The 27,323-nt window shown below is 31.2% G+C and overlaps 1 protein-coding gene across 2 annotated transcripts; it reads left to right on the top strand.

Annotated features, from left to right (window-relative positions):
• Positions 1–22,643: 22,643 nt before the first annotated feature.
• LOC137814256 (tryptophan synthase alpha chain-like) lies at positions 22,644–27,306 on the top strand. Of its 2 annotated transcripts, none has more exons than XM_068616881.1 (11): positions 22,644–22,755; positions 22,846–22,950; positions 23,439–23,573; positions 23,893–24,039; positions 24,116–24,181; positions 24,703–24,811; positions 25,186–25,262; positions 25,621–25,698; positions 26,550–26,627; positions 26,870–26,929; positions 27,011–27,306. In XM_068616881.1, exons 3-11 carry the CDS (start codon positions 23,511–23,513, stop codon positions 27,143–27,145), a joined length of 813 nt encoding a protein of 270 aa, XP_068472982.1. In that variant the 5' UTR covers positions 22,644–22,755; positions 22,846–22,950; positions 23,439–23,510; the 3' UTR covers positions 27,146–27,306. The 2 variants fall into 2 exon arrangements, with proteins under 2 accessions (XP_068472982.1, XP_068472981.1); XM_068616880.1 differs by having other exon boundaries at positions 23,374–23,573.
• The last annotated feature ends 17 nt before the right edge of the window (positions 27,307–27,323 follow it).

The raw sequence follows: 27,323 nt of genomic DNA, 5'->3' as shown, positions 1-27,323 counted from the left end.
AGGATATCCCAAATGAGGATAGTGTCAAGGTTCCCACACGAGGAGGTTTCGAGGAGGGTGACGTTGATCAAGCTATCCAAATCGAGTGATTTTAATTGCAATTTTTTTGACTCTTTGTCTCAATTATATATTTTTGTATATGACGACTATTAGTGATGTAAAGTTTGTCTTCTAATACAATTTAATTTGGTTTTAGCATTTATTTATCCCTTTTATTGTCCACTTTTGTCTATCGTCAGATAGAATGATGACCTAGTTTTAGGTTATGCCAAAGTTCATAACATCCTAAGTTGTAATGTGTGACTTTCGAGGGGTGTTTGTGTAAGATTCATATTTAGTTTGGTAGTTAAATAAATTGTTCATCTTTATAAGTCGTCCAATTTTGTATGTTAATTTCATAAAATCTTTTTTCGAGTCAAGGAGTTGTATAGGATATAAATTCTCGAGAGGGATTCACTCTTCGTGAAAATGTCCTAAGTCGAGAAGTTGTGTAAGAGTGATCATGAAAACGTCATGGGTCAAGAAGTCGTATAAGATTGAGTCTTCTTAAGAAGGATTCCACTTTGTGAAAGCGTCCTGGTTTGAGTTGTATAAGATTTGATAGTGGCAGAAGTTGATTTCTCATTTCATTTTCACAAGAATTTACAATGAGACATGCAACTCTAGCTAAAATAAAACTTTATGTGACTTGCATTCCATGTTTAGGGTATGTCCTCCTCACCAAGATGTTGCAAGTGGTATGCTCCGTTGTCGAGATTTTCTTTGATATGGAAAGGTTCCTCCTAGTTAGTCGCAAACTTTCCTTTGGTCGAGTCTTTACATACTTTAGTCCTCATTTACCAATTGTTGCCACAAGTTTGGCTCCCCAATCTCCATTGGGATGATGGCATTAATGTCATATGTTAAGTTGAACGATGACTCTCTTGTTGAAGTTTGTGGAGTACACCAATAAGCCATAATACCTCTTGTAGTTCTTCGATCCATTTACCATCTGCAACTCTCAATCTTTGCTTCAACTGAGTAAGTATAACTTTGTTGATCACTTCGCTTGCCTGTTGGTTTGGGGGTACTCGAATGAACTCGTGGCATGCTTAATGCCTAAATTGGTATAAAACTCGGCCAACCTCTTATCAGTAAGTTGTCTTCCATTATCAATAATGATGGGATGAGGAATTCTAAAATGACATATGATGTTCTTTCTCACAAAATTATGGACTTGTCTAGTTGTGATTTCGGTCAACGGCTTGACTTCTATCCATTTTTGGTGAAGTAATTAATGGCTACCAGCAAAAAATTATTTTGTCCTTGGCTGGGCGAGAACGAGCCCACAATATCCATTCCACATTAAGCGAACAATTAGAGAGGGTGCTGAAATGAGTCTAAGTACAAAACAAATTTTTTGTGGTAATATACTCACTTGGAGAAGTAAAAAACAGTCAATGGTAATAAGGAGTACTGCAAAATCAAAATGTAGATCTCTGACTAGTGAAATTTGTGAAAGAATGTTGTTACAACACACTACAAGAAAAACGCGAATTACATACGGAACATTACATACGAATTACTTTTGGTACCATGGAGCGGGAACCACTACACCAAGCAAATGCTTTAGTATTATTATGATTTTTATTATACTTATTATTATTAACATTATTAATATTAATAATATGAATATAATATTAATAATATGAATATAATATTAATAATATGAATATAATATTAATAATATGAATATAATATTAATATAATATTAATAATATGAATATAATATTAATAATATGAATATAATACTAATAATATGAATAATAATACTAATAATATTAATAATAATACTAATAATAATATTAATAATAATATTAATAATAATACTAATAATAATATTAATAATAATACTAATAATAATATTAATAATAATATTAATAATATTAATAATAATATTAATAATATTAATAATAATAATAATAATAATAATATGAATAATATTAATAAATATTAATAATATGAATAATCTATACCTATATATAAAGGGGATTCCCTCTTAACTGCTCTTAATTTTTTTTTCTTATTTTATCCTTATATTAATATTTAATTTTATTATTGTATTATGGTCATTGTGTCATTTCTTATTCCCCTCTTAACTGCTCTCAATTTTTTTCCCATTTTATCCTTATATTAATATTTAATTTTATTATTGTATTATGGTCATTGTGCCCTTTCTTATTTTTTCTACAATATTTGGTATACGTAGTGGGGCAGTTTTGAATTGAAAGAGAGGTTGAAAAGCGGGTTTGAATTGAAAGAGAAGTGGAGGAACAATTATGATCGAAAGAGAGGTGGATGAACGGTTATGAATTGAAAGAGAGGTGGATGAACGAATTGAAAGAGAGGTGGAGGAGTGGTTATGAATTGAAAGAGATAATTTATTTAGAAAATTAATTGCATAATGAGATAGTGTATGTTGTATGAGAGAGAAATAAATTTAATAAAATATTTGAAATAAATGGAGCAACCGTTTGAATTGAAAGAGATAATTTATTTTGAAAATTAATTGCATAATGAGAGAGAGTGTCCGTTTTATGAGAGAGAAATAAATATTAGGAGATGTGAGTAGTGGTCAAACGTGAACAATTTGATTATTACTGAGCGGTTATCACTTTCTTCACTAGTTTTCACCGTCACCATTTACATCAACTTTCTTACGAAGGAGTAGTTTTCACCAGTTACATCCACTCCCTTATAAGGAGTAGTTGAGCGGTTATCACTTTCTTCCACTCCCTTATAAGGAGTAGTTTTCACCAATTGCCTCCAAAGAAAAAAAATGCTCATAAATTTTGACACATTTTGAACTCTCTTCCTTCACGTTCCATGTTCTTCTCCTACTCTCACCCATCTTAGTCCCTCTTCAATCACCACTGTACAATAGCAGCCACCATTGCTTCCTCCTTCTCGCACTTCCCAAAGCGTTCGAAGCAGATATGTGTCTCATTGTTATAGGATTTGAACATTTTTGTTTCTATTGCTTTCTTAATTTTTTTTATATTTTTGTATGAATCCTAAGTCAGCTTTGCGGGCAAAGTTTTTATGTCTACTGATGCTTTGATCTATTAGATATTACATAAGTTGGAAGTTTGGTAATTTGTATTTAGTTTATTATTTTATTTTTTTCAACTTCTTTGCCATGGAAGATGTGGATTCAATTGATATGGTGATAGATTCTACAACTTCCAACATACAACCATTTGAATTATGTTTTGACATTGTTTGCTGGTCCATTTTTTTTAAACCTTAATTTTAATCTTGATAACCTTACAAAGTTCAAGATTACACCCAAGTTAAATCAAAATTTAATATTCAAAAATAATAAAATAAAAATATAAAAAAATTAACATAAAATCTTAATGAAACTATTATCAATGGTGCATTTAGATAATTTACATATCTTCTCATATAATTTAATATTTATTAAAATTATATGAATATATAAATAGTAAAAATGAAAAATGCGGATATACAAGCACGTGAGTGCCTGTGTTCCCGCTAGTATTAATAATATTAATAATATGAATATAATATTAATTATAGTAATAATATTAATAATAATGTTAATAATAATAATAATAAATATTAAAAATATGAATATAATTTATTTTATTATTATTAATAATAATTATATTAATATGTATAAATTATGTTAATAATAATAAGTATAATAAAAATGATAATATGATTAAAGAACTTGTCTGGTTTAGTGATTAACTTTTTCCTGAGTATTGGAAAGACTTGGGTTCAGAGTAATTATAACAATTTTTTTTCTAAATTAGTTGAAAAAAGAATTTAATTAATTGTAAACTTATAATTTAGGGAGTAACGTTCCCTTTTATTCATAACAATTTTTATTTTGAAAACTAAAATATTTATTATCCCTAATTAAATTTTGAGTTGTTGGGGAATAAACTTTTTTTGGAACTAAATTCATAGTTTTTTTTAATTAGTTGCCTAAAGTTAAATAAAATTTAATAATAAATGTGCGAAAACTCTTTCTATTTGTCCTATTGATTGCATTCTTTCATCCACTTTATGATTTCAGTTTTTAATGTTTTCTTAAGGAAAGCTTTTAGTGTTGATATTAAAAGTACTCTCATTAAAAACCTTTAATACTTTTCATAAATATATTTGATAACACTTAATTAGTATTGCATTAAAAAAATAATGTGATTCGCATCGATAATTAAAGAAACAAAATGAACTGGTAATGACTTTTAGGATCGTTTATTAAATAATGCCTAATGCAATTGTGTTTCTTAAGGTAGTAACACGTAAATATAACAAAAAAAGATTAATTATTAATTAAATTAAAAAATTAAAATAAAGTTTAATTACAAATGTTAATTAATTAATATTAAAAAAAGTAGTGGACCTATTCCGACACAACATTGTTAGTGATACTAATTAACTAAAAAAAGTAGTTAATATTTATTATGTTTATTAATGATTAGTATAATAATAATATATTTAATTTAATAATTAAACAATTAATAAATATTTAAAAACTAAAATTAATTTAAGTTTTGAAGAATTCTTACAGATACCTCCGTTGTATGTTATACCAAAATATCACTACAGATATTAAGTAGCCGAGAAGAAAGAACAAGTAACCGGAGAAGCATTATCTGAACCCACTCTTCCCTACATTTTTGTAAGAACACTAAATAACGTTTTAAATTTTTAAAAAATTTAACGGACCTACATGACATATAAGCATGATAAAGATAAATTATTATTTTTAAAGGAAAAAATTATATATATATATATATTATATTATTTTTTATCCGTGAACTTAAATCTTGTGTTTTAGTTAAAAAGTACTTTTCATCTAACTTTTTTTTAAACTTGTAGAAAATTGTATTATGTAGCACTTAAAAATTATAGAAATTAATTTTTTTTTTCTTAAAAAAAATTCTCATGTAACATCTAAAATAATAAAAGTAAATATTTTTTATTTTCTTACGAAGCAAATTTTGGAATGGCTTAAAAAAGTCTTCATTTAGTGTAGCGGGGACGGCTCATAGGGTGGCCACCCCGTTTGGTTTTGGGAGAGGGTGAGGGTGAGGATGAGTGAAAATGAGAGTAGTTTTTGGTTCATCTGTAATATGAGAAGATAGGAGGGTGAGATGGGTGGAAAGGCACGTAGGATTCCTTCATTTATCATGTTGCCCTTATTCACATTACGCACAATAACTCTTTTTGCATTGGTGGTTCATGTGTGCCCTGGGTTACGTTTTTTTATTTCAGTTTGAACCCTAATCGATTATTTCAGTTTCATGTTTGCTCACATAATCAGTTATCTGGAAATTTTTGGCAACCATAATCGATTATGGGTCATGTGTTATTTTGACCATAATTAATTATGTTAGTTTTTGCACTACAAGCATAATCGATTATGTCTATGGATAATCGATTATGTGGCTTTTTGAAGGGAAGTAATAATCGATAATGTTCATAGTTTTCATATTTATGAATTTTTGATATTTTTTTTAATATTTTTCCAGGGAGACTTTGATCTTGCTGGTACTTGCATTGTGTGGTGATTTTGTTATGCTCTCTTGAGGTATGTAATTTTTTTAAAAATGTATGTTTTATTTATGTTTAAATTTTCTTTGGAATTGAATTTGTTTAAATTATTTGAAAGTAATTATTCATGTTAATTACTTTGTAATTTTAGATCTGAATATTTAGGAGAAATTTATTAATTATATTAGTAAATTAATTATTGTGATAACTTGTTTGTTTGTGTAATTATTATTAAAATTAATTTTATATATATTTCTATATATATAACATAACATAATTTAAAAAATCATATATAATATTAAAATTATGTAAATAAATTAACTTAAATAAAAAATAAATTTTAATTAATAAAATGTTAAATAATAAAATTATACTTTAATTTTAAATTATAATTAACTAAAATATGAAATAGGATTAATCATTATTTATTGTTTTTTATATACAAGGGTTTGTATCTTACAAACTTTACTATTCAAAATAATTTATAATATTCTTACAACTATCACATTACTCATAAATTTCAATAAACTTTCCTCACACATCCACTCTAACATACTCTAATCCAAACAACCTCAACTTTCTTCACACTTCCACTCACCCACACCCTCAACTTTCTTCACACTTCCACTCACCCACACCCTCAACTTTCCACACACCCACAACCTCTAATCCAAACAAAACATTAAAGATAAATTATTATTTTTAAAGGAAAAAATTATATTTTATCCGTGAACTTAAATCTTGTGTTTTAGTTAAAAAGTACTTTTCATCTAACTTTTTTTTAAACTTGTAGAAAATTGTATTATGTAGCACTTAAAAATTATAGAAATTAACATTTTTTTTCTTAAAAAAAATTCAAATGTAACATTTAAAATAATAAAAGTAAATATTTTTTATTTTCTTACAAAGCAAATTTTGGAATGGCTTAAAAAAAGTCTTCATTTACTTTAAGGTCTAAATGTGCTAAAGAAACTTTCATTTACTTTTAAGGTCTATGCTAAAGAAAGTTTCATTTATTTTTAAGTCTAAATGTGCTAAAGAAACTTTACATTACTTAAAAGATTTTGCACTAATTCTTTAAATAAATTATAAATTTTTTCTTCATTTACTTTAAAAGTTAAAAAAAATACATGACTGATTGAGAAGATTTTTATTGTTTCTGTAGAATTAAACATTTGACATTTTTGTTTTCAGATATTTGGTTCCAGTTTTTGGTCTTTTGGTTCTCGATCTTCATGGTCTTTGGATTCTCGATCCCTTGGTCTTGTAGCAGAAGTACGATTATACTTTGACATTCAAGTTAGTTTTTGGTTTGAGTAAATGATGTATATATCAGTAAAAAGTCAAAGATTTATTACCTTTTAACCTTAGGGTGCTCGCCTATTTATAATTATTGTATTAGACCCCTATTGTACGAATAATTAAGTTAGGTCCACACAAACTCAAGTGTCTTTAATAAAATTTTTGTAGGTGGTTTAGTGTTCAACATTTGTTCATTACATCGTTAAGGCATTCATCTTGGATTAGTAATGCATTCAGTCAAGATGGCATCTCAGTGACTCAACAACACACTGACCCCTAGTGTCAAACGGGAAGCGAAGAGTCTGAATCAAAAGATAATATGAGGCATGTTGTTAATATTTGGGTATGAAAGAAGAGTTCATTTCTTTGTCGACGTTTTGTTGACATGTTGACATGTCGTCGAGAAGGTTCTGTATATTGGCCTCCAGACTGAGTAGGTATGACCTGCAAAGGGTTTAGAATGTGAAGTCTCTCAGATGTGACATGTGTTAGAGGATGTGAAAGATCACGCGATCTAGGTCGTTGGTGATGGAGTGATCTGACGATTAAGGTTGTTATGACAATTCATATTCACCTATTTTTTGTGCCTATAAATAGCATGGGGTGTGGGTTCCACACCTCATTTTATTTTCCTATAATTTTTTTAGTGTCCGAAAGTGTATTGATTGAAGATCTTCTTAAAGGTAACCATTTCTTCCTACTCCTCCGATAGTAGTTTGGTTTTGGGTGCTTTACAAGGTGTCACAAGGGGGTGCTTGACTATTTTGTAGATTTGTTTAGTTTTGATTATAGTGATTTCAGGAACACAATCGTGTCTTCTCGGATTAGTCGGCGATAGGTGTTAAGGGGACTATCAGTGCCGAGATTGAGCATCCCCGAGTGACATCCATAGTCAAGGTTGAGAAGTCAGGCGATAATCACGCCGACGAGGTTGACTATGGTTGGGTGGATGACAGAGTCCGTAAGCACTTCTCGAAGTATCAGTGGTCATCCATGCTCCAATCATTCGCCGCAAGTGTCGATATTTTAGAGGACAATGTGTCAGATGGTATCATATTATTGCGTAAAGGCAAGTCTTTTGATATTGAATGTCATGGATGAGAAGGTTTGTCTACGAATTTTTTTTTACTTTTATTATTGCTTAATAACATACTTTCATGTCTAGTTCCTGTTGGACGAGTTCTTGATGGGGATGCTACGAGTTTTAAACGTCTCACCGAAACCGTTACATTTGAATAGTTGGGTGTCGATGCAGACTTTTTGGCTGTTGTGTTGATTTTTAAAGTCAAGGCTGGCACCTAAGATGTTCTTACATTTTTATAGGTAGGGTTGTCCCTTATTAGGTAGCCGAGGTCATGTCTTTTGGCCCCTTTCACCTTTTCATACAGAAACTTCAAATGTAGGTTTTTTGAAGTCACTGGTGCAGAAAGGTTAAAAGACTACGCTATTTTCAATTTAAAATGGCGGCTTTCTAGCCACATTTGATGTACATGTAGTCTTAAATCCAACAGATAAGAAGGCGGTTATTTAGTAGCATTTATAAATGCGATTTATAAATGCGATTTATAAATGCGACTATGGTAAATAATCACATTCTTATATACTTCTTAATGATTTTTAAAAAGGGAGGAGTAATGCATTTAAGAATACGGTTATTTACCATAGCCACATTTATAAATCGCATTTAAGAATGTGACTATTTACCATAGTCGCCCTTATAAATCTTTGCGATGGATATAAGAATGCAACTATGGTAAATAGTCGCGCGTTGTAAATGATTATTTTTTTAGTACATTCTATTTAATGCTAATTCTCATCTAAATTGACTTGTTCAATTATAACCCAACCATACAAATACGAATCAAATTATATATATTGTATTACAAACACTAATAATATATGTCTATCTATCTATCTAATTCCTATACTATTCCACAACTATCCTCGAGTTATAAAAATTTAGGAAATATGTGAATCAAGAATGTCTCGCATATGTTATGGCTTCCGAAGACATTGGTCACTCATCCGTGAAGAACTGCATTACAAAATAATGTTCACATAAATTAGTGTTATGATGCATATATGTTAAAGAATTATAAAAATCATTTACCATCATGTTACCTCATCCCAATCACTTTTAAGGCCTAGTCTTACAATGGTAACCATCCATTACATAATCTAATAGCCACACTCATAGCTTCCTGGTTGTCTATTACACTATAATTCAATAAAAAGTAAAAGTTAATATTGATAAACAATGAAAAGAGAAAGACAAAAATTACAAACCTTTAGGCTTTGTTTGGATCCAGGGGTGCCACTGTTGTCGACGACGGAAGTCACAACAGCACCCCGTTTGGATCCATGCATGCTTGCGGGTGAGTGTGGAAGGAAGGATCAATTTGAGTGAATTCTCTTTCTGCGCAAAGATGAAGAGAAAGTTGCACTGTAGAGTGGGAGTGCCAAGTCATCCGAAGGAAGTTACAACGTTGCCCTTAATTTCACCGGAATCAAGAGCAACAATGGCTCTGCATGCATGCCACATGAAGCCATGAGATTCTTGACTTGGCTCAGGAATCGTTTGACTCTGTGTGAATCTGTGTGAAAGTGGGAAAGGAGAGTGAATGCAGTGGGTGAGGTAGGTGGGCGTGAAGCTGGCTATATTAAGAGCATGAAGGTAGTTCCTCCATTCACAGAAAACCAAAGAAACCGAGCCATCAGAGAGTGCATTGTAGTGTGGTTGGAGAGATTCCTATAAGCCATCATAGTTTGTGTTAGGATACCTTGTTCATCTCACGTCTTGGGGTTGATCTGTGTGATTCATTTGGGTTCATCTGGGTTCGTCTGAGGTGAGAGCTTTTTTTGGAATGGTGCATAATCGATTATGCCTCAATTAGAACCAGTCAGATAATCAATTATGGTGCAGATAATCGATTTTTCAAAGTTGGTAATCGATTATCTGTAAAAAAATTTACAGCCATAATCGATTATCTGGAGTGTTGAAAAAGGGCCATAATCGATTATTGAGTGCCATAATCGATTATGCTGTATTTTTGCCTACCAACATAATCGATTATCCATGAATAATCGATTATCATCTGTGTATAACTAAGAGCATAATCGATTATGTTCTAAATTTTTTTGGAATTCTGCGTTTCTTAATTTTTTATGTGATTTTCAGGCACTGTTCTTCATCCTATCAGTCATCCTAAATTGTGGTGTTCTTGCTTATCTTCAGGTTTTTAATTTTTTTTATGTAAAGTTATTTTTTTTTTTATTTCTGTTTTATATTTATGTTTGGATGATTATGGTTTTGTAATATAATTTCTTTAGAATTTAGTTTAGTTAATTATATTAAGGAGTTAGTAAATTAATGTTGGTTGTAATATAATTTGTTTAGACTTTAGTTTAGTTAATTATGTTAAGGAGTTAGTAAATTAATGTTATTATTTGATTTATTGTTTTAATTTTTGTAGATAGTTATAATTTTTGTAAGATTTTAAAAAAATATTTATTTGTATGAAATGAATGATTTCCAGAATGGAAACAAAAATTTAGTTAAATATTGTTTATAAGAGAATATATTTATTTATTTAAAATGATTGGACAAAATTATTAATATTATCATTAAAAGTATTAAAAAAATTGTTTTAGTAATTTTTGTTATAAGATTTAATTGTTTATAAGAATAAAATTAATGTTTTTAAAATGAATATTTTTACAATTTGAAATAGGAATTTGTAATTCGTAGGTTTTTTAAAAAATAATTGATATTTTAGAAGTTGTATTTTGAATTCATATTTTAATAATAAATTTACAAAGTTATTATTTATTTAAAAATGAATTGTTCATAAAGAAGATTTACAAAATTTAATTTAGACAGAATAAAATTCAAAATTTTAAAAATATTTTTATAGGGTTTTCATTTTTTAGATTTAACATAATTTATTAATATTCTAATTAAATAAATAAATAAAATGTTGTAGTAATTAAAAAAAACAGTGAAAGTGGTGAGTAAAAATATAATTTTGACTTAATTTGTTTTAATTTGTATTTCACATTAATTATTGGTGTTAGAATTAAATGTTATAAAAAAAAATGTTATAGTAATTTAAAAAGTCAGAAAAACATTACATAAGAAATATGAATTTTTAATAATAATTTTAGATAGTTATTAGTGTTTCAAAATTAAATTGTTTATAAGAAATAATATTTTTATAGAATGTTGTAGAGATTAAAGAATAAAATTAATGATTAAGGTAGAATGAATATTTTTACAATTTGAAATAGGAATTTGTAATTCGTAGGTTTTTTAAAAAGTAATTGATATTTTAGAAGTTGTATTTTTAATTTATATTTTAATAATAAATTTACAAAGTTATTATTTTTTTAAAAATAAATTGTTCATAAAGATTTACAAAATTTAATTTAGACAGAATGAAATTAAAAATTTTAAAAATATTTTTATAGGATTTTCATTTTTGTAGATTTAACATAATTTATTAATGTTATAATTAAAAACATTAAAAAAGATTTGTAGTAATTTAAAAAAATAGTCAAAGTGTTGAGTATATTTTTTGAGATTGTACATAAATTATTTGGTTTGTTTATATTTATTTGTTGTTTGATTAAATTATGTTATTGAATGATATAGTACTTTTTATGAATTTTTTTATTAAAATTAATTAAAAGTACGTTTTAGGGTAACTGTATTGGTGTACTTTTATACCGATACGGTAACTGCATTCATACATTATGACGAGGCAGAGATGGTACATTTTGAGGAAACAATTGCAATTTATGACGATTTTGTTGCGGGGAACATGAATTTAATTTCACAAATCGAAGAACAAATAAAAAAAAATAATGAAGGTGCATCAGTCATGATTCTTTGTATGATTGCTTTTGGATTGAAATTGTTACGCACGGTGCCTACTACAAGCAACTGTATCAGTGAGTCTCAACCACAAAAAGAGCGTCGTAGACAAGAATTGATGGAGTACTTGGTTCACACTGAACAATCTCGTCACATTATTCACATGGGACCGGAAGCTTTCATTAAATTATGTGAACGAATACGGGGAACTGGACTTGTTAAAGATGCATATTGATCAACCGTGGAAGAACAAGTAGCGAAATTTCTGCTCATTATTGGGCATAATGTGAAGAATCGAAGTGTGTCATTCTTTTTCCATCGGTCTGGAGAAACAGTTTCCCGTCATTTTCATAATGTTTTGAGTGCAATTTTAAGGTTTGAGGGGGAATTCTTAATTCAACCAAATGGAACGGTTGTAGAACCACACATCCTTAACAACAGTCGATTTTTCCCCTACTTTAAGGTTTGTTGATAAAAACATTACTTGAAATTATGTGTAATGTCTTCTTTAGTTTGTGGTTAATTAAAGTTATGAATTTTTGTTTACATTAGGATTGTTTAGGGGCCATAGATGGGAGTCATGTACGTGCTAAGGTTGCACGTGCTGATGCGCCTTGTTTTCGAGGGAGAAAAGATTGGCCAACCCAAAACATATTTGCAGCCTGTGACTTTGACATGAAGTTCACATATGTCTTAGCCGGTTGGGAAGGAACTGCCTCCGATTCAAGGATATTGAAAGATGCTTTGGTACGAGGCGATCCTTTGGTTATTCCAAAAGGTTAGTTATAGGGGATTGGGTGTGCAGAAAAATTAAAAGGTTGTAGTAATATATACTAACCCAGTTTTCCACAATCTTTGTAGGAAAATACTATCTTGGTGATGCAGGTTTTATGTTAAAACGAAATATAATAACACCTTATCGCGGGGTGAGATACCATTTGAAAGAATATTCGCGAAGAGGGCCACAAAATGCAAAAGAGTTGTTTAATCATCGACATTCATCACTTAGGAACGTAATTGAGAGAACCTTTGGGGTGCTTAAAAAATGTTTTTCAATTATAGCCAGTGGGACTGAGCCACATTATGATGTGGATAGTATGACAAAAATTGTTTTAGCTTGTTGTATTCTGCATAACTTTCTACGCGGGATCGACAATGATGAGTCTCTGCTTGAAGAAGTAGATAATGAATTGTTAGAACAAGATGTCCAACCAAGCACCACCCATGCTCGTGAACATGATTACAGGATAGGGTGTGATATTAGGGACGTTATAGCAAACAAAATGTGGCAAGATTATGTAAACAATTAATTTAATGAAATAATATATTTTCTACCATTTTTCAATGTTTGTCATCCTAACTTTATTTAAGTTAATTAGATGGATCGCGGAAGAAATGTGGCTTCAAATTCATCAGGTTCTTATCGAGAGTTCACCAAGTGGACGGCGGAGATGAACCTAATTTTGCTCAATGCAATGATTGATGAGGTACGAAAAGGGTGTAGAATTGATGGTAGCTGGACCACTCAAGGATACACTAACATAGTTATGGCTTTAAATGAGGCTGGTTTATCGGGTCTTAAGAAAAATAATGTGAAGAACCGGCAGAAAAGCCTGAAGGATAGGTGGAGGGAAATCCATGATTTGTTTGGTGGATTGAGTGGTTTTGCATGGAACTAGACCACCAAACTTTTTGAAGCCGAGGACGAAGTTTGGAGTGAGCTGATTAAGGTACAATGATAAGTACTCTTTTACGTAACATGAACATTTAACTTCACATTTCGAATGATATACTAATATGTGAAATGTATGCAGGCCAAACCATCTGCGGCAAAATGGCGTTTCAATCCCATTCGCCATTATGACCTCATGGAGGAGTTGTGGTCTAATGATAGAGCCACGGGAAGTCGGGTGAGGACAGCCCGTGACATGAATTCACCTCCTGACATGACCAATTTCAGTGTCAACCTTGGGGAGAATAATATGGATTATATCCCCGAACAACCGAACTTTGAGGAGGCGGATGACTACGTCCCACGATCACCTGCTGCTCAATTCCAATCTAGTGACACTCCTTCAGACACACCATCAAACACTCCTTCTATGTCGTCTGCTGGCTCTGCGGGCACATCCTCATCCCGAGGATCAAAGAGAAAAGGCCCCACTATGTACGGCATTGATGAACAATTTGCAATGTTGAATACTAATCTTCAACAATGCGTGTCATCAATGAAGGATGGAAATGAAAATGCCTCTCAGTTGGTTAATATTGCTCATGCACAGGCAACGACAACTCAAGATATAGCTGCCGAAATTAGACGAAGAAACGACCTATATGCTGAGCATGTACACCACCATCGACGCCATGCCTCATACCAGTACTCAGAGTCTGATATTTGGGCAATGCTCGTGGAGCTAAACATTCAAGATGAACAACTCATGGATCAATGCTATAAGTTTTTATGTGACCATCCCGGAAGAGTTAAGCAACTATTTGGGATGCCATATGAGCGTCGAATGACAAAATTGTTTGGATTTATGACTAGGCATTGATTTCATATCTCTACGTGGGGGTTACCTATAATTATTATTAATCTAATATTTGACTGTCTTTGTTAGTAGCTGGACATGTAATATTTGACTGTCTTTCTTAGTTATTGGGCATGTAATATTTGACTGTCTGTGTTAGTTATTGGACATGTAATATTTTGCTTTGTGAACTTCTACTTTCATTAGCAATGTAATATTTTGGTTTTTGAACTTGCATTATTGCTTTATGATATTATGTTAACTTCTGTTTAGTTATTTATTGTAGTAATTGCATTATAGATGGCATCATCATCCCACAAACGTAACAGAACCCGTAAGGGTAAATCTCCAGCAGAAGATGTTGACATTCCTCCTCCACCAACGAGGATTCCAGAAGTTCTTGATTATTCAAGATACTTCAGTACCAGGCGTCAAATGGTGGTTTTTGAAAAGAACTTTCACGCAAGAGAAGTATTACCACCAAAAGTGATGCATACTCCATTTTTTGTTGGTCCAGGATTTGAATTCCAAAATCTTCTGAATTGGCAAGGTTTACAACCTTTCCTTGGAATTAATCTTCCGTATAATGAGGATTTGGTAAGAGTATTTTATACAAATGCAAAATTCACACCTGCTGGTCACCTTGCCATTGAGATTTGCGGAAAAATGATACACATTAAAGAAATAGATTGGATGACCATTGCTCATCTACAGTATGACAGTCTTAAGTTAACCCCTGGGACGATACCTGAGGAACTGAATTTTGATCGAGGTCTAGCATTATCGTCCATGATTCGTGAAGATGTTGAAGGTCAAAATCTGAAAAATGTCGGTAGTCTGAAAATGAATGACCGACTGTTGCATTACACATGGGTGCATATCTTGTGCCCTCGAGGAAGCAACTATGCACAACTGCTGAATGAAGATATTTTCATGATGTGGTTAATCAAGAATAATGTACACATTAGTTGGCCTCATTACATAATGCAACAGATCATCAAATGCCAGGATAACAAGATGCCTCTCCCATATGCAAATTTGATAACGAGGATCTTGCAGGTGTATGGCTTTGACTTGTCCAATGAACAAGCAATAATGCTAGACTGGAATCATTACTTTGGCAAAAAAAGTATGACAAAATTAAATATATTCCGGGTCAATGGCATATGGCAACTTGGTAGACCCCAACATGCAAACGAAGAAGATGATGAAGAGGATGAATTGCCACCACAAGATGTTGAAGGTGGTCAACCTGAGGAGGAAAACCCCATTCAAAGGGAATTGTTAAATCAAATTTTGTCCGGCATACAAAACATGAATACCCGAATGGACAAAATGGAGGTTACTCTGGCTGACATTCGACGTCATCAAGGCCATTGAGTGTGTTATTATTATGTTATTGTCATTGTTATTTTTATTTCTAAGTTTCATGTTGAACATTGATGAATTGTGTTTGTTATTTTTGACGTTGACATTGTTATTGTTAAGGTTTTATGCTACTTTTCATGCTACTTATTTACATAATCATATTGTTTTTAATGCAACTTTTTTACCATCTTATTACTTCGACAGCATTGGTTAAGTGTCATTAATGTCTGCGTATCACAACACGTCGTCATCTAGTTGTACTGGTTGTAGTGTGCAAAAACGTGGTACTTTTACCAATGCTACTGGGAGCACAAGTGCCTTCGTTGATCCTATTTGTGATTGTGGACAATTTGCTGTTTTGAGAATAGCGACAACACAAAAAAATGCTGGAAATTTTTTTTGGGGTTGTCCCAACTACAAGGTAAAATTTATTCAATTAGGTTTCAAACAAACTTAAGAAGGTTATTTTAAACTTATTCATTGTTCAATTTTATTGTTTTCTTCAAAACAGATTAGAAGTGGCATGGTTCTAGGCTGTAATTTTTTCAAATGGTGCATTGAAGACGTTGCCGATGAAAAAGATGAAATTATTATCATTAAACGGAATAAGATATGTCTTCTAGAAAACCGTTTGAAGGTCTCCACAAGAAGGATTCAAATGTTATTACTGGGAATGTCTTTTCTTTTTCTAATTAACATTATTATGTTCTTCATGTAATGACTTTATATTATATATTTTGACACCTACTTAATATTCATGTTATATTCTAAATTTCTATTTTCTTTTTAAAATATATTCATTTTGCTATTCATAATAATGGAAATTATTATTAAAATTAATTTTATATATATTTGTATATATATAACATAACATAATTTATAAAATCATTTATAATATTAAAATTATGTAAATAAATTAACTTAAATAAAAAATAATTCTTAATTAATAAAATGTTAAATAATATAATTATACTTTAATTTTAAATTATAATTAACTAAAATATGAAATAGGATTAATCATTATTTATTCTTTTTTTATATACAAGGGTAAAATTGTAATCTCACAAACTTTACTATTCAAAATAATTTATAATATTCTTACAACTATCACATCACTCACAATTTCCAATAAACTTTCCTCACACATCCACTCTAACATACCCCAATCCAAACAACCTCAACTTTCTTCACACTTCCACTCCCACTCACCCTCAACTTTCCACTCCCCCACACCCTCTAATCCAAACACACCCTTAGGGCTTGTTTGCTTTTGGGGGTGGCACTGTAGGCGCAGATGGATGTTGGGTGCCACCCCCGTTTGGATCTGTAGATGGGTGAGGGTGAGTGGAAAGGAGAGTGCTTTTTGGTTCATCTGTGATATGAGGAGATAGGAGGGTGAGAAGGGTGGAAAGCCATGTAGGATTCCTTCATTTACCATGCTGCCCCTTATTCACGTACGCACAATAACTCTTTCTGCATTGGTGAGAGAGTAGGTGCATGATGAACCATTATATAAGTGCCTTCGAAGACCACCATATCTACACCACTTCGAAGACCACCATATCTACACCACATATACATCTGGCTAGCCTTGACAGAGAAAGAGTTGCATTGATATAGTGCTTGGAGAGGGTCTTCAGTGAGAATAGAGGTAGGAGAGTGAGTTTGGTGGTTCACGTGTGTCCTGGGTTACGTTTTTTTTATTTCAGTTTGAACCTAATCGATTATTTCAGCTTCATGTTTGCTCACATAATCGATTATCTGGAAATTTTTGGCAACCATAATCGATTATGGGTCATGTGTTATTTTGACCATAATCGATTATGAAACTAACATAATCGATTATGTTAGTTTTTGCACTACAAGCATAATCGATTATGTCTGTGGATAATCGATTATGTGGCTTTTTGAAGGGAACTGATAATCGATTATGTTCATAGTTTTCAGATTTATGTTTAAATTTTCTTTGGAATTGAATTTGTTTAAATTATTTGAAAGTAATTATTGATGTTAATTACTTTGTAATTTTAGATCTAAATATTTAAGAGAAATTTATTAATTATATTAGTAAATTAATTATTGTGATAAGTTGTTTGTGTAATTGTATATTGGAAGGAAAGATTATATTGAAATATGAATATTTATTTTGTTACAGATGAATTCAAATTATAAATATGAATATGTATTTTAAAAATAGTAATAATAATAATGTTTAGTGTTTCTTTTGTTAGGTTATACATAAATTATAATCTTATAATTAAAAAATTATAAAAAAAGTTGTAGTAATTAAAAACACAGTCAAGGTTTAGAGAAGAAAATGATAAAATTATACTTATATTTAAAATTATATTTAATTATTTCTTTTGAATTTTACATATTTTATTTTATTTATAAATAAAACTTTAAATTATTTTAATTAACTAAAATATGCACAAAATTAATAATTATTGTAGATAGTTATTAGTGTTTAAAAATTAAATTGTTTATAAGAAATAGTTTTTTATTTGTAAATAATATTTTTAGGGTTTAGCGTTAGTTAATATTTTTTTAAATTGGACATAAATTTATATTTAATTTCTATATTCTATTTTTTTTTTAATTCATTTCAATTTTATATTATTTTTTAAGTTATAATTGAAACCTACAATTATTTTAATTATGAAAATTATGTACAAAAGTAATAATAATTTTTTTTTATTTTTTTACACATGGACCAAAAAGTATACTTTATTATTATATATAATGTAATAGAAATTAAATAGTATAATACTAATTATTTTAATTAACTTAAATATCCTTTAAACTAATTAATATTTCATTTTTCTATTTATTTATATACAAGGGTAAATTTGTAATCTTACAATTTATACTATTCAAAATATATTAAAATACTTTCACAACTATCACATCATTCACACTTTTCAATAAACTTTCTTCACACATCTACTCTAACATCTCCCAATCCAAACACCCTCAACTTTCCACTCACCCACAACCTCTAATCCAAACACACCCTTAGTGTCATCCACTTCAGATTTTGAAAATTTGAATTGGATCGACCTTTTAGGATGTTATATCCACGTCATGATCTGATTAATACAAAAAACTGCGTTAGTAGATGTTTAATTAGTAACATACAAAGTTAAATTTATAGTGTACTTACTTATCAATGTTATTCTTCAGATGTGTGGATGTGCCGGAAAGTCATTGATGGTGCAAAATAACATGACATGCATCTTGAAAGTTTCATTAGCAAATTCGTCAAATACTTCAACACCCTGATCCCACATTAACTTCAAATCTTCAATAAGGAGACTTAGATAAACATCTATGTCATTTTCTGACTGTTTCGGACCTGATATCATCATAAACAATATCATGTATTTTCACTTCATGCACAATCTAGGAGATAAGTTGTAAATAACTAGTAAAACAGACCATGATCTGTGATTCATACTCATATTACCAAACAAATTCATTTCGTTTGTAACTAAACCAAGTTGGATATTTCTCGATTCTTTACCAAACTCTGGAAACTCATAATCAAATTTCTTCCATTGAATAGAATCAATTGGATGTCGATACATGTCATCACATTTCCTCTCATATGCATGCCATATAAGATTCTTAGCATCATTTGGGTCTGCAAACAAATGCTTCATCCTTAGAATGATGGGAAAATACCACATAACCTTCATTGGGGGTCCATGTTTTTCTATCTCTTCAATAGTATCATCATCTTTTTGTTTCAACTTATAACGTTATAACCCACACCTAGGACAACTTTTCAACAATTCAAAATCTTTCCTATATAATATACAATCATTAGGACATGCATGTATCTTTTTATACTTTATACCCATTGGGCAAAGAATCTTTTTGGCCTCATAATTACGATTAGGTAGAGTATTTCCCTCTGGAAGCATATATCCGTCAACAACTGAAGCAATTTCGTGAACCTTTTATCAGTCCATCCATTTATTGCTTCAAATTCATCCCTCTACATCGCTTAACATACTTCCATATCCATACGCTTTTGCAAAAGACTCAGCTCCCACATCATGAATCATGTCCTCCAATCGATCATCATCTACATCATCATGTATTGCATCATCCATGATGGACCCCACATATTCTTCAGTTACGGAAACACGTTGTAAATTTAATAATTCACCATGCCATGTCCAAGTTGTATAAGATCGAAGAAACCCATCACATAGAAGGTGCTCCCTGATTTTCTTAACATCCAGTATCCTTCCATTCAAACAGTTAACGCATAGACACCTAATCTTTGCTCGATCATAACCACTATTATTCGCGTTACGTTGCGCAAATTGTGTAAATTCTTCTACTCCTCTTTCGTACTCATCACTTATGCGAACAAAATTAATCCAATTTCAATCCATTATATTTTGTAATAGTCATTAAGGTGTTTTCTAATGAGTGTTCTATCTCACGTTTGCCGAGGGTCGAACACCCCCAGACTTAATACTAACACGTATTAATTGCCGATGGTCGAACACCCTCAGACTCAATACCAACACAATAATTCTATTCTAAACTAACAACTAACATAATATAAATTAATAATAAATACAAATTATAATAAATACTAAATATACAAATTAAAAATTATTAAATTAATTATAAATATTAAATAATATAAATTTATGTACCATCTAATAATTTAATAATTCTATTCTAACCTAAACATAAAAATAATATAAATTTAAAAAATAAAAATTATAAAAAATAAAAAATAAACAAATTAATAACATTAAAAAAAAAAATTAAAACACCACCAACCTTGTGCATGAAGACAACGGTGGTGGTGAAGAGTGACGCAAGACTGGCAGCAACGACGACGACAACGAAGGCGGCAACAGTGACAAAGTAAATACGACACAATAAAAACCCAAACAACAGGCAATGAAACGGTGGTGATCTTCGAGCAATGGTGAAGAACAAAGAGAGCTCGAAATTAACTTACAATGACACGAAGAAGACAATGAAGGCTTGCAGAAGAAGAGAGGAAGCACGAGAGCATAAACAGAGAGAAAACGAAGCGCCAAGAAGAAAGCAAGTATGAAAGCATACGTGGCGCACTTCAGAGTTAGGGTAAAAAATGTTTTAAGAATGCGTCTATTAGGTAAAGTGTCATTCTTAGACAAAGCGTTGTGATTTAAGAATGCGGCTATTACAAATAGCCACATTCTTAAATCAAAGCGCATTGTTTAAAAATGTGACTATTAGAAATAGCCGCATTCTTAAATGAAGTTAATTTAAAAAATGCTACCTCGTTTTGAATGACAACGTCTAACCGTAAAAATGCATTAAATAAAGGTTTGTCGTTTTTATATTTTGTACTAGTGAGTTATAATTAGAAAAGAGGGTCATCCATACCTCTATGACAACGACACTCCTCGAGTTCAATTATATTAGACCCATAATCTAACATGTTATCATGTATGGTCAAGGTCGATGATGACCAAGGAGTATTTGAAAATATTGTCCATGTTCGATCAACTTTCTTGAAAAAAATCCTACTTAACAACTTCTTAACGTGTTTCTGCTTATATGTTTGTGTTTGTTCACTTTGTGCAGAGATAATGACATCCATGAACCCTTCAAGAAATTTTGACTGAAACGCTAAACGAAGGACGAGAAGAAAAAAAGCAAAGGAGTTGCCAAAGCAATTGATCCGTTCCAAATTGTCCTTACAACTAATTTGCTCATCCTAACCAATCCAAAAAAGAATAACAAAGATAAAAACCAGATGAAACCAGCTTAACACACTCAGATAAATCATCTTCTAAGCAATCATCAAAGAAGATAAATTGAGCTCAAGACATCGACTCAAATTCCTCTGGGCACGACCTCTTGAGTTGCGATAAGAACTTGAGTGTGAGAATGTGAGGTAGCCTTAACTCTCACAACTACGAACAACTTAATGATGCCTTCATGAAATTGTGTGTTAGACTTTTTGCTTGCAAAACATATGGGTTCCGAACTCACGAGGAATAAGGACTCTCCCTAGTTGGGCAACTTATATATTATGGGTAAACTGTCCCCACATAAATTTGCTTTTTGTACTTGGATGCCGTTAGGTATATAAATTAATTCCCTAAGCAAATTACAAATATGCCGGATAAATTCAAGTTCGAGAATGACGTTTATTCTCTAAATGGAATCCCCTTTGAAATACGTTTTTTACGACCAACTTGATAAATATAATTTTTTTTAATGTAAGAGTGAGTACTATGCTTACTTCTAAACTTCAACTTATAAAAACAATATTAAACTAATATATAAAATTATTTGGATGGAACTCAATATGTAAGTTTTTTTTTATCACATGCATTTATTAAAAAAAACATATGCTTTAAGTTTGAAAGTTTCCTGTATGCTTAAACATACAAAATAAAACCAAATTAATTTAATTAATTGTTCTTTAAGTAATATAATTTATTTTCCTTAAACATATAATCCTAACTCATACACACATGCACACCAAACATAGAAAGTACATTAATGAGTAGTTGGTACTTTCTTTCTGTACATTTTTTACCTGTCTCTGCCACCTCGTATAGGTCTTACTTTTTACTCTCTAAACAACTTTACTTTGTTTTTTTTCACTCCCTCCTCTCTCACTCTCTCCCATATTAAAAAAAAAGCCTAAAATCATATAAAAGGGAGTAAAAGGAATATTAAAATTGTTAAAAAAATAATTAACCAATATTAATTATAGTAATATTTTTATATCACAATATAAGTATGAATTAACATATATGACAAAATTATTAAGTTTTTAATAATTACTTTAAAACTTACATTTATATTAATCTTAATTGACTAATTAATAATATAACTCTTAAAAATAATGGAGAGTATTATTATCCTTATTCTTATGTATTACCTACCATTGAATTCTAATGTTCAATTAACCATATATTAAATAAAATTAGCACAGAAAAAAAAGTCATAATATTTTGATTAGGTGTGTCATGTCCATACATAAACTTTATCCCATTCGTAGCAAATTCATTTCCCGGCTGAATAGAGGCAGAAACGTTGAATGAATAAAAGTTATTGGTCCTGAAATGGGTGAAAAAGGTATTCATATATTTGTATACCCATTCAATTTATAGCTTATTTAATTTCCAATAACTTGAATTTCTTTATCGTCCACATGTCTGAGAAAAGGTGAATAGAGAAACTGAATACTATATATAAAGGAAGGGTTGCAAGAGGCACAGAATAGGACTCACATTCAGGAAGGAGAGAAGAAACCCAACATAAAAGAATCAGGTCATTCTCCGATTCTGTGTCCTTTTCAGCTTTCATTTTCACTTATTTTGATTGTTAGGTACCAAAATTCTGTATGTACTTTCGTTGAATTCAAATCTCCGTTTTCCTTTTTCAGAAAACAGTGTGTTTTGGTTAGGATGAGTTGTGAAAATGGATGTGTTGGTATTATTTGCTTCTGTGCTTTAGCATTTATCCAATTGGTTATGGTGAAAGCTTTATCATTGTTCAATGGGTTTCTAGAATGTTCTAGGGATTTGTCAAACCAATGCAATGCTGTAAATTTTGTGGACATTGAAGGGTTGGATTTGGTGCATTTTTTTTTTGTTTTCCGTGAAGATTCATTTTCTGGGTTTCTGTAACATCGTGGTCATGAGTTTTTCTTCTGTTGGGAACCCTTATGCTTAATTTTATGTGAAATTTCAGTAATTATCAATTTTATGGCTCTTGCCCTCAACTCAAGTTGCTTCTTGCAATTGAAGAAACCTCAGGTCGGTTTCCATGTTTGTTTTTCCTCTAAGAAGGCTTTAATCTCTGTGAAGAGATACACTCCAGTGGCTGCTATGAGGACCATGGAAGCTCCGGGACTCTCTGAAACATTCACCAGACTGAAAAAAGAAGGAAAAGTAAGCACTTATTTTTCAAGTTGTATGGGTTCCATGCTTGCCATGTTTTCCTTTGTCTCACATTTCAACTTAATAGCAACGTGTTGCGTAGTTGCCTTTTAGTTTTGATAAATCTAATTTTCTGTGCCTTTTCAAATAAATGACTTTTATCTGCCTGATTATATAATGGGTTGGTGTTGGTATATTGGTGATTATCGTTGTGTGTTGGTTGGTTATTTTTAGTACCGTATCAAGTTTATTGCAAAGAGATATGAGTCTCAGAGTCAGAGCTATTCTGACTTCCAAATGAGTATTTTTTAAGAAGTATATTTGTGTCAAGGTGGCTTTCATACCATATATCACAGCCGGTGATCCTGACCTTTCAACCACAGCAGAAGCACTAAAAGTGCTTGATTCATGCGGGTCTGACATAATTGAGCTAGGTGTTCCATATTCTGATCCTTTGGCAGATGGTCCTGTTATCCAGGTTTGATGCTTTATTTTTTTTGTTCTTGTGATACTTATACCACCTGACTCTCAAACTGAACCATCTTTCTCTTCAGGCTGCTGCTACAAGATCTCTTGCAAAGGGAACCAATTTAAATGCAATCATTTCCATGTTGAAGGAGGTAATTATGTAACTCCTTGTCATTTATTAGTTATCAATGTCAACAGCTAATGATTTAGCAATTAATTTTCATTTCTTCAATTGACAAGTTAGCTGTGCAAGCAACCAATGTTGCTAGATTGTTATGAAATTTGAATGAGTGAGGCCTATCCATCCTATATCCCTTTTCGTACTTGAAACCAGAATAGAAGAATAAACTTGAATGCCTTGTACCAATTCAATTCACTTAAGCAATACTTTATTGTACCTCGATATATAGATACTGGAGGTGACAGGAAATCCGGAAAGAATATCCCTTAAATCTAGGATAAATGATACACGTATCTAATTTCCTATGCTACGCTAGACTTCCCAAAAGTTGAACCTTTGGAGAGAGATATTTTTGTCCATTGTTACCTCATTAAAACAATTATTCCTATTTATAAGGAAGGGTAGTTCAGAAATAATTTCTAATTGCTTTGTCATGTGTATCTTCTCTTAGCTCCCTGAACTGACGATCCTTTGCAATGATTGATTTGGCAGGTTATTCCGCAATTGTCATGTCCAATTGCACTGTTTACATATTACAATCCAATACTGAAGCGCGGTACTGGGGGATTTATGTCCCTCATAAGAGAAACTGGCGTACATGGTATGACTTAACACAAGTAACGATTTGCCAAAGTTTTACATTATGCCATGTTTCTCTTGGGTCTAATTTCTGTATCAGTTCTATGATAATTCAATATTGTAAAATGGATAGACAAGATAAGGAAGCAGTTCCAATTCAATTACATACACCATGTAATATATTTAAAATTAGATTTTTGGTTTCGGTAATTTAAATATTTATCATTATAGGAGAAAATGTCTCTTCACTCTCCTGCCTAGTCCTCATTTCAGCTTCTATATCAGCTTCTTCGTTCAAATGGAAAATTATGAAATAAGATCTTGTTTTTATTTTGTCTCTTTTTCCTGTAGTGTGGTAATGAGGATGATATTCTTTTCTTTGCCATATGTATACAGGGCTTGTGGTTCCGGATGTCCCTCTGGAGGAGACGGAGACTCTTAGGGCGGAGGCTAAGAAAAATGGAATCGAACTGGTTTGCTTACTGTTAAATTATCTCTTGCATTTGTTTTGGATTTCAAATTAATATTCTTATACCATTGATCCCAATGATTGAAAACTAGTGGTGAATCTTTTTTCTTCATAAATATGAAATCCAGTAGTTAACCACACCAAAGGAGACATGGTGGTTATTGTGGAGATATGAAGTTTTGTTGTGATTAACGTCATTCCATTCTATTGCATTATACATCTTGCAATATTATACAAATGTTATTTTATATTGGTTAACATTTTATAATATATTTTCTTTTTAATTTTGTTTGGATAAATTAATCTTTGTATGTTTATATATCTAATTGATTTGGTATATTTACTTCTTTGATATCGTTAAGGTACTCCTCACAACACCTACCACTCCAAAGGACCGAATGAAGGCTATTGTTGACGCAGCAGAAGGATTTGTGTATCTTGTATGAGCTTCTTTCAACCTTATTAACTTCTGTTTTTAGGCTCCCCTTCTTAGTTTTCATATAACTCCATTATCTGCTTATTTGTGTTCCATATTTTTTTTTCCAAACTTCTTATTTGTGTACTGCGTGGATAAGAAGTTAGCCATTCATCAACTGTTTCCCTTCTTTGATATTAGAAAGCAAATTTGATCTGCTTTTAAGCTGGTGAAATAAGAATAATTTTTTTTAATGTTGTTTTCTTGCATTTGGCATATTCCAAGAACTCTTGAACCATTACTGATGCCTCATCTTTAAAGAAACCAGTGTCGAATGCAAAATGCCAATGACTTTAGTTATTCCTCTTTTTATTAACTTTCACTTTGACCTTCTCTTTGACCCCCAAGGAGACAAAACTATTGTTTGTAGTTGGTACAGTTGCCTTTGACCTTCTCTGTTTGAAGGTAGCTTTTTGAAGTATTTATTAGGCTGGATTAGGACATTCTTTTTTGCAGTAGCCAGTCATAGAAATTGACAACGATATTTTGTTGACCTTATTTTACGAAAGTTTGGTGTTATCTTGCGTTCATGCTTTTTTTTGTAATTAATTTTTAATTTGTTCAAGTTTGCTCATATTACTGCATGTTGACATTTCTAAACATTTGATTTTGATATATTTTTGCGCCTAGAACTTGGAAAAGGTATGGGTTTTCAAACAATTTATTTAGTTCACACTTCAAACTGGGTTTATAGGCTTGATTCCAAAGTTTTTGGAAATTGGATACAAATATACTGTGATCGTGAAAACAGAAGATATCCTGCATACCTCATTTCATCATCTGCTGGCAAATGTCATTAACCATTATTTAATTTAGGTGAGCTCGGTGGGGGTCACAGGAGCCCGATCATCAGTTAGTGGTAATGTTCAGTCTCTTCTGCAGGAAATCAAAGAGGTTTGTCTTTTTAATCTTGGTCTCAACTCTATTTGTATCTTGTATGATGTGGTGGATGTCTTCTGGTCACTTGATAAAAATTCAATTCTCTTTCCCTCCCTACTCTGGTCCTGTCACTTCTCTTTGCTTGCAGGAGCTGGTATCAGATCAATTATGATAAAGACAATAGTCTACCACTGAACTTGGTTAATCTCAATATTTATACTTGTTGTTTAATCCTTTTTTTTTTAATTGCAATTCAGGCAACAACTAAACCTGTGGCTGTTGGTTTTGGAATATCAAAGCCCGAGCATGTTAAACAGGTTAGTTCTCAGTCCATATGTTTGTTTGTATGCTTGTACCTCAGTCATTTGGTTAATAATGGAGTATATACTTTGATACAGGTAGCAGGATGGGGAGCTGATGGTGTGATTGTTGGCAGTGCTATGGTGAAGGTGCTTGGAGAAGCCAAATCTCCTGAAGAAGGATTGAAAGAACTGGAAGCTTTCACCCGCTCCTTAAAGGAGGCACTTCCTTAAAAATAAGCTTTAAGAGCTCAAACTTCTAATAGTTATCGTCATCATAGATATTGGATTTGAATAACAATGTGGTTCAATTTTTTTTTCTGATCATGATATAGTGTATCAGCAAATTTTGTTCCTTTTCAATTATGATGGGATTTCTTAGTTACTCAAATAAATGTCCATGTAAATTTTG

The sequence above is a fragment of the Phaseolus vulgaris genome, chromosome 1 (genome assembly GCF_000499845.2).
Source record: "Phaseolus vulgaris cultivar G19833 chromosome 1, P. vulgaris v2.0, whole genome shotgun sequence".
Classification (NCBI taxonomy): Eukaryota; Viridiplantae; Streptophyta; class Magnoliopsida; order Fabales; family Fabaceae; genus Phaseolus; species Phaseolus vulgaris.
This window is presented reverse-complemented; position numbering and strand designations above follow the sequence as displayed.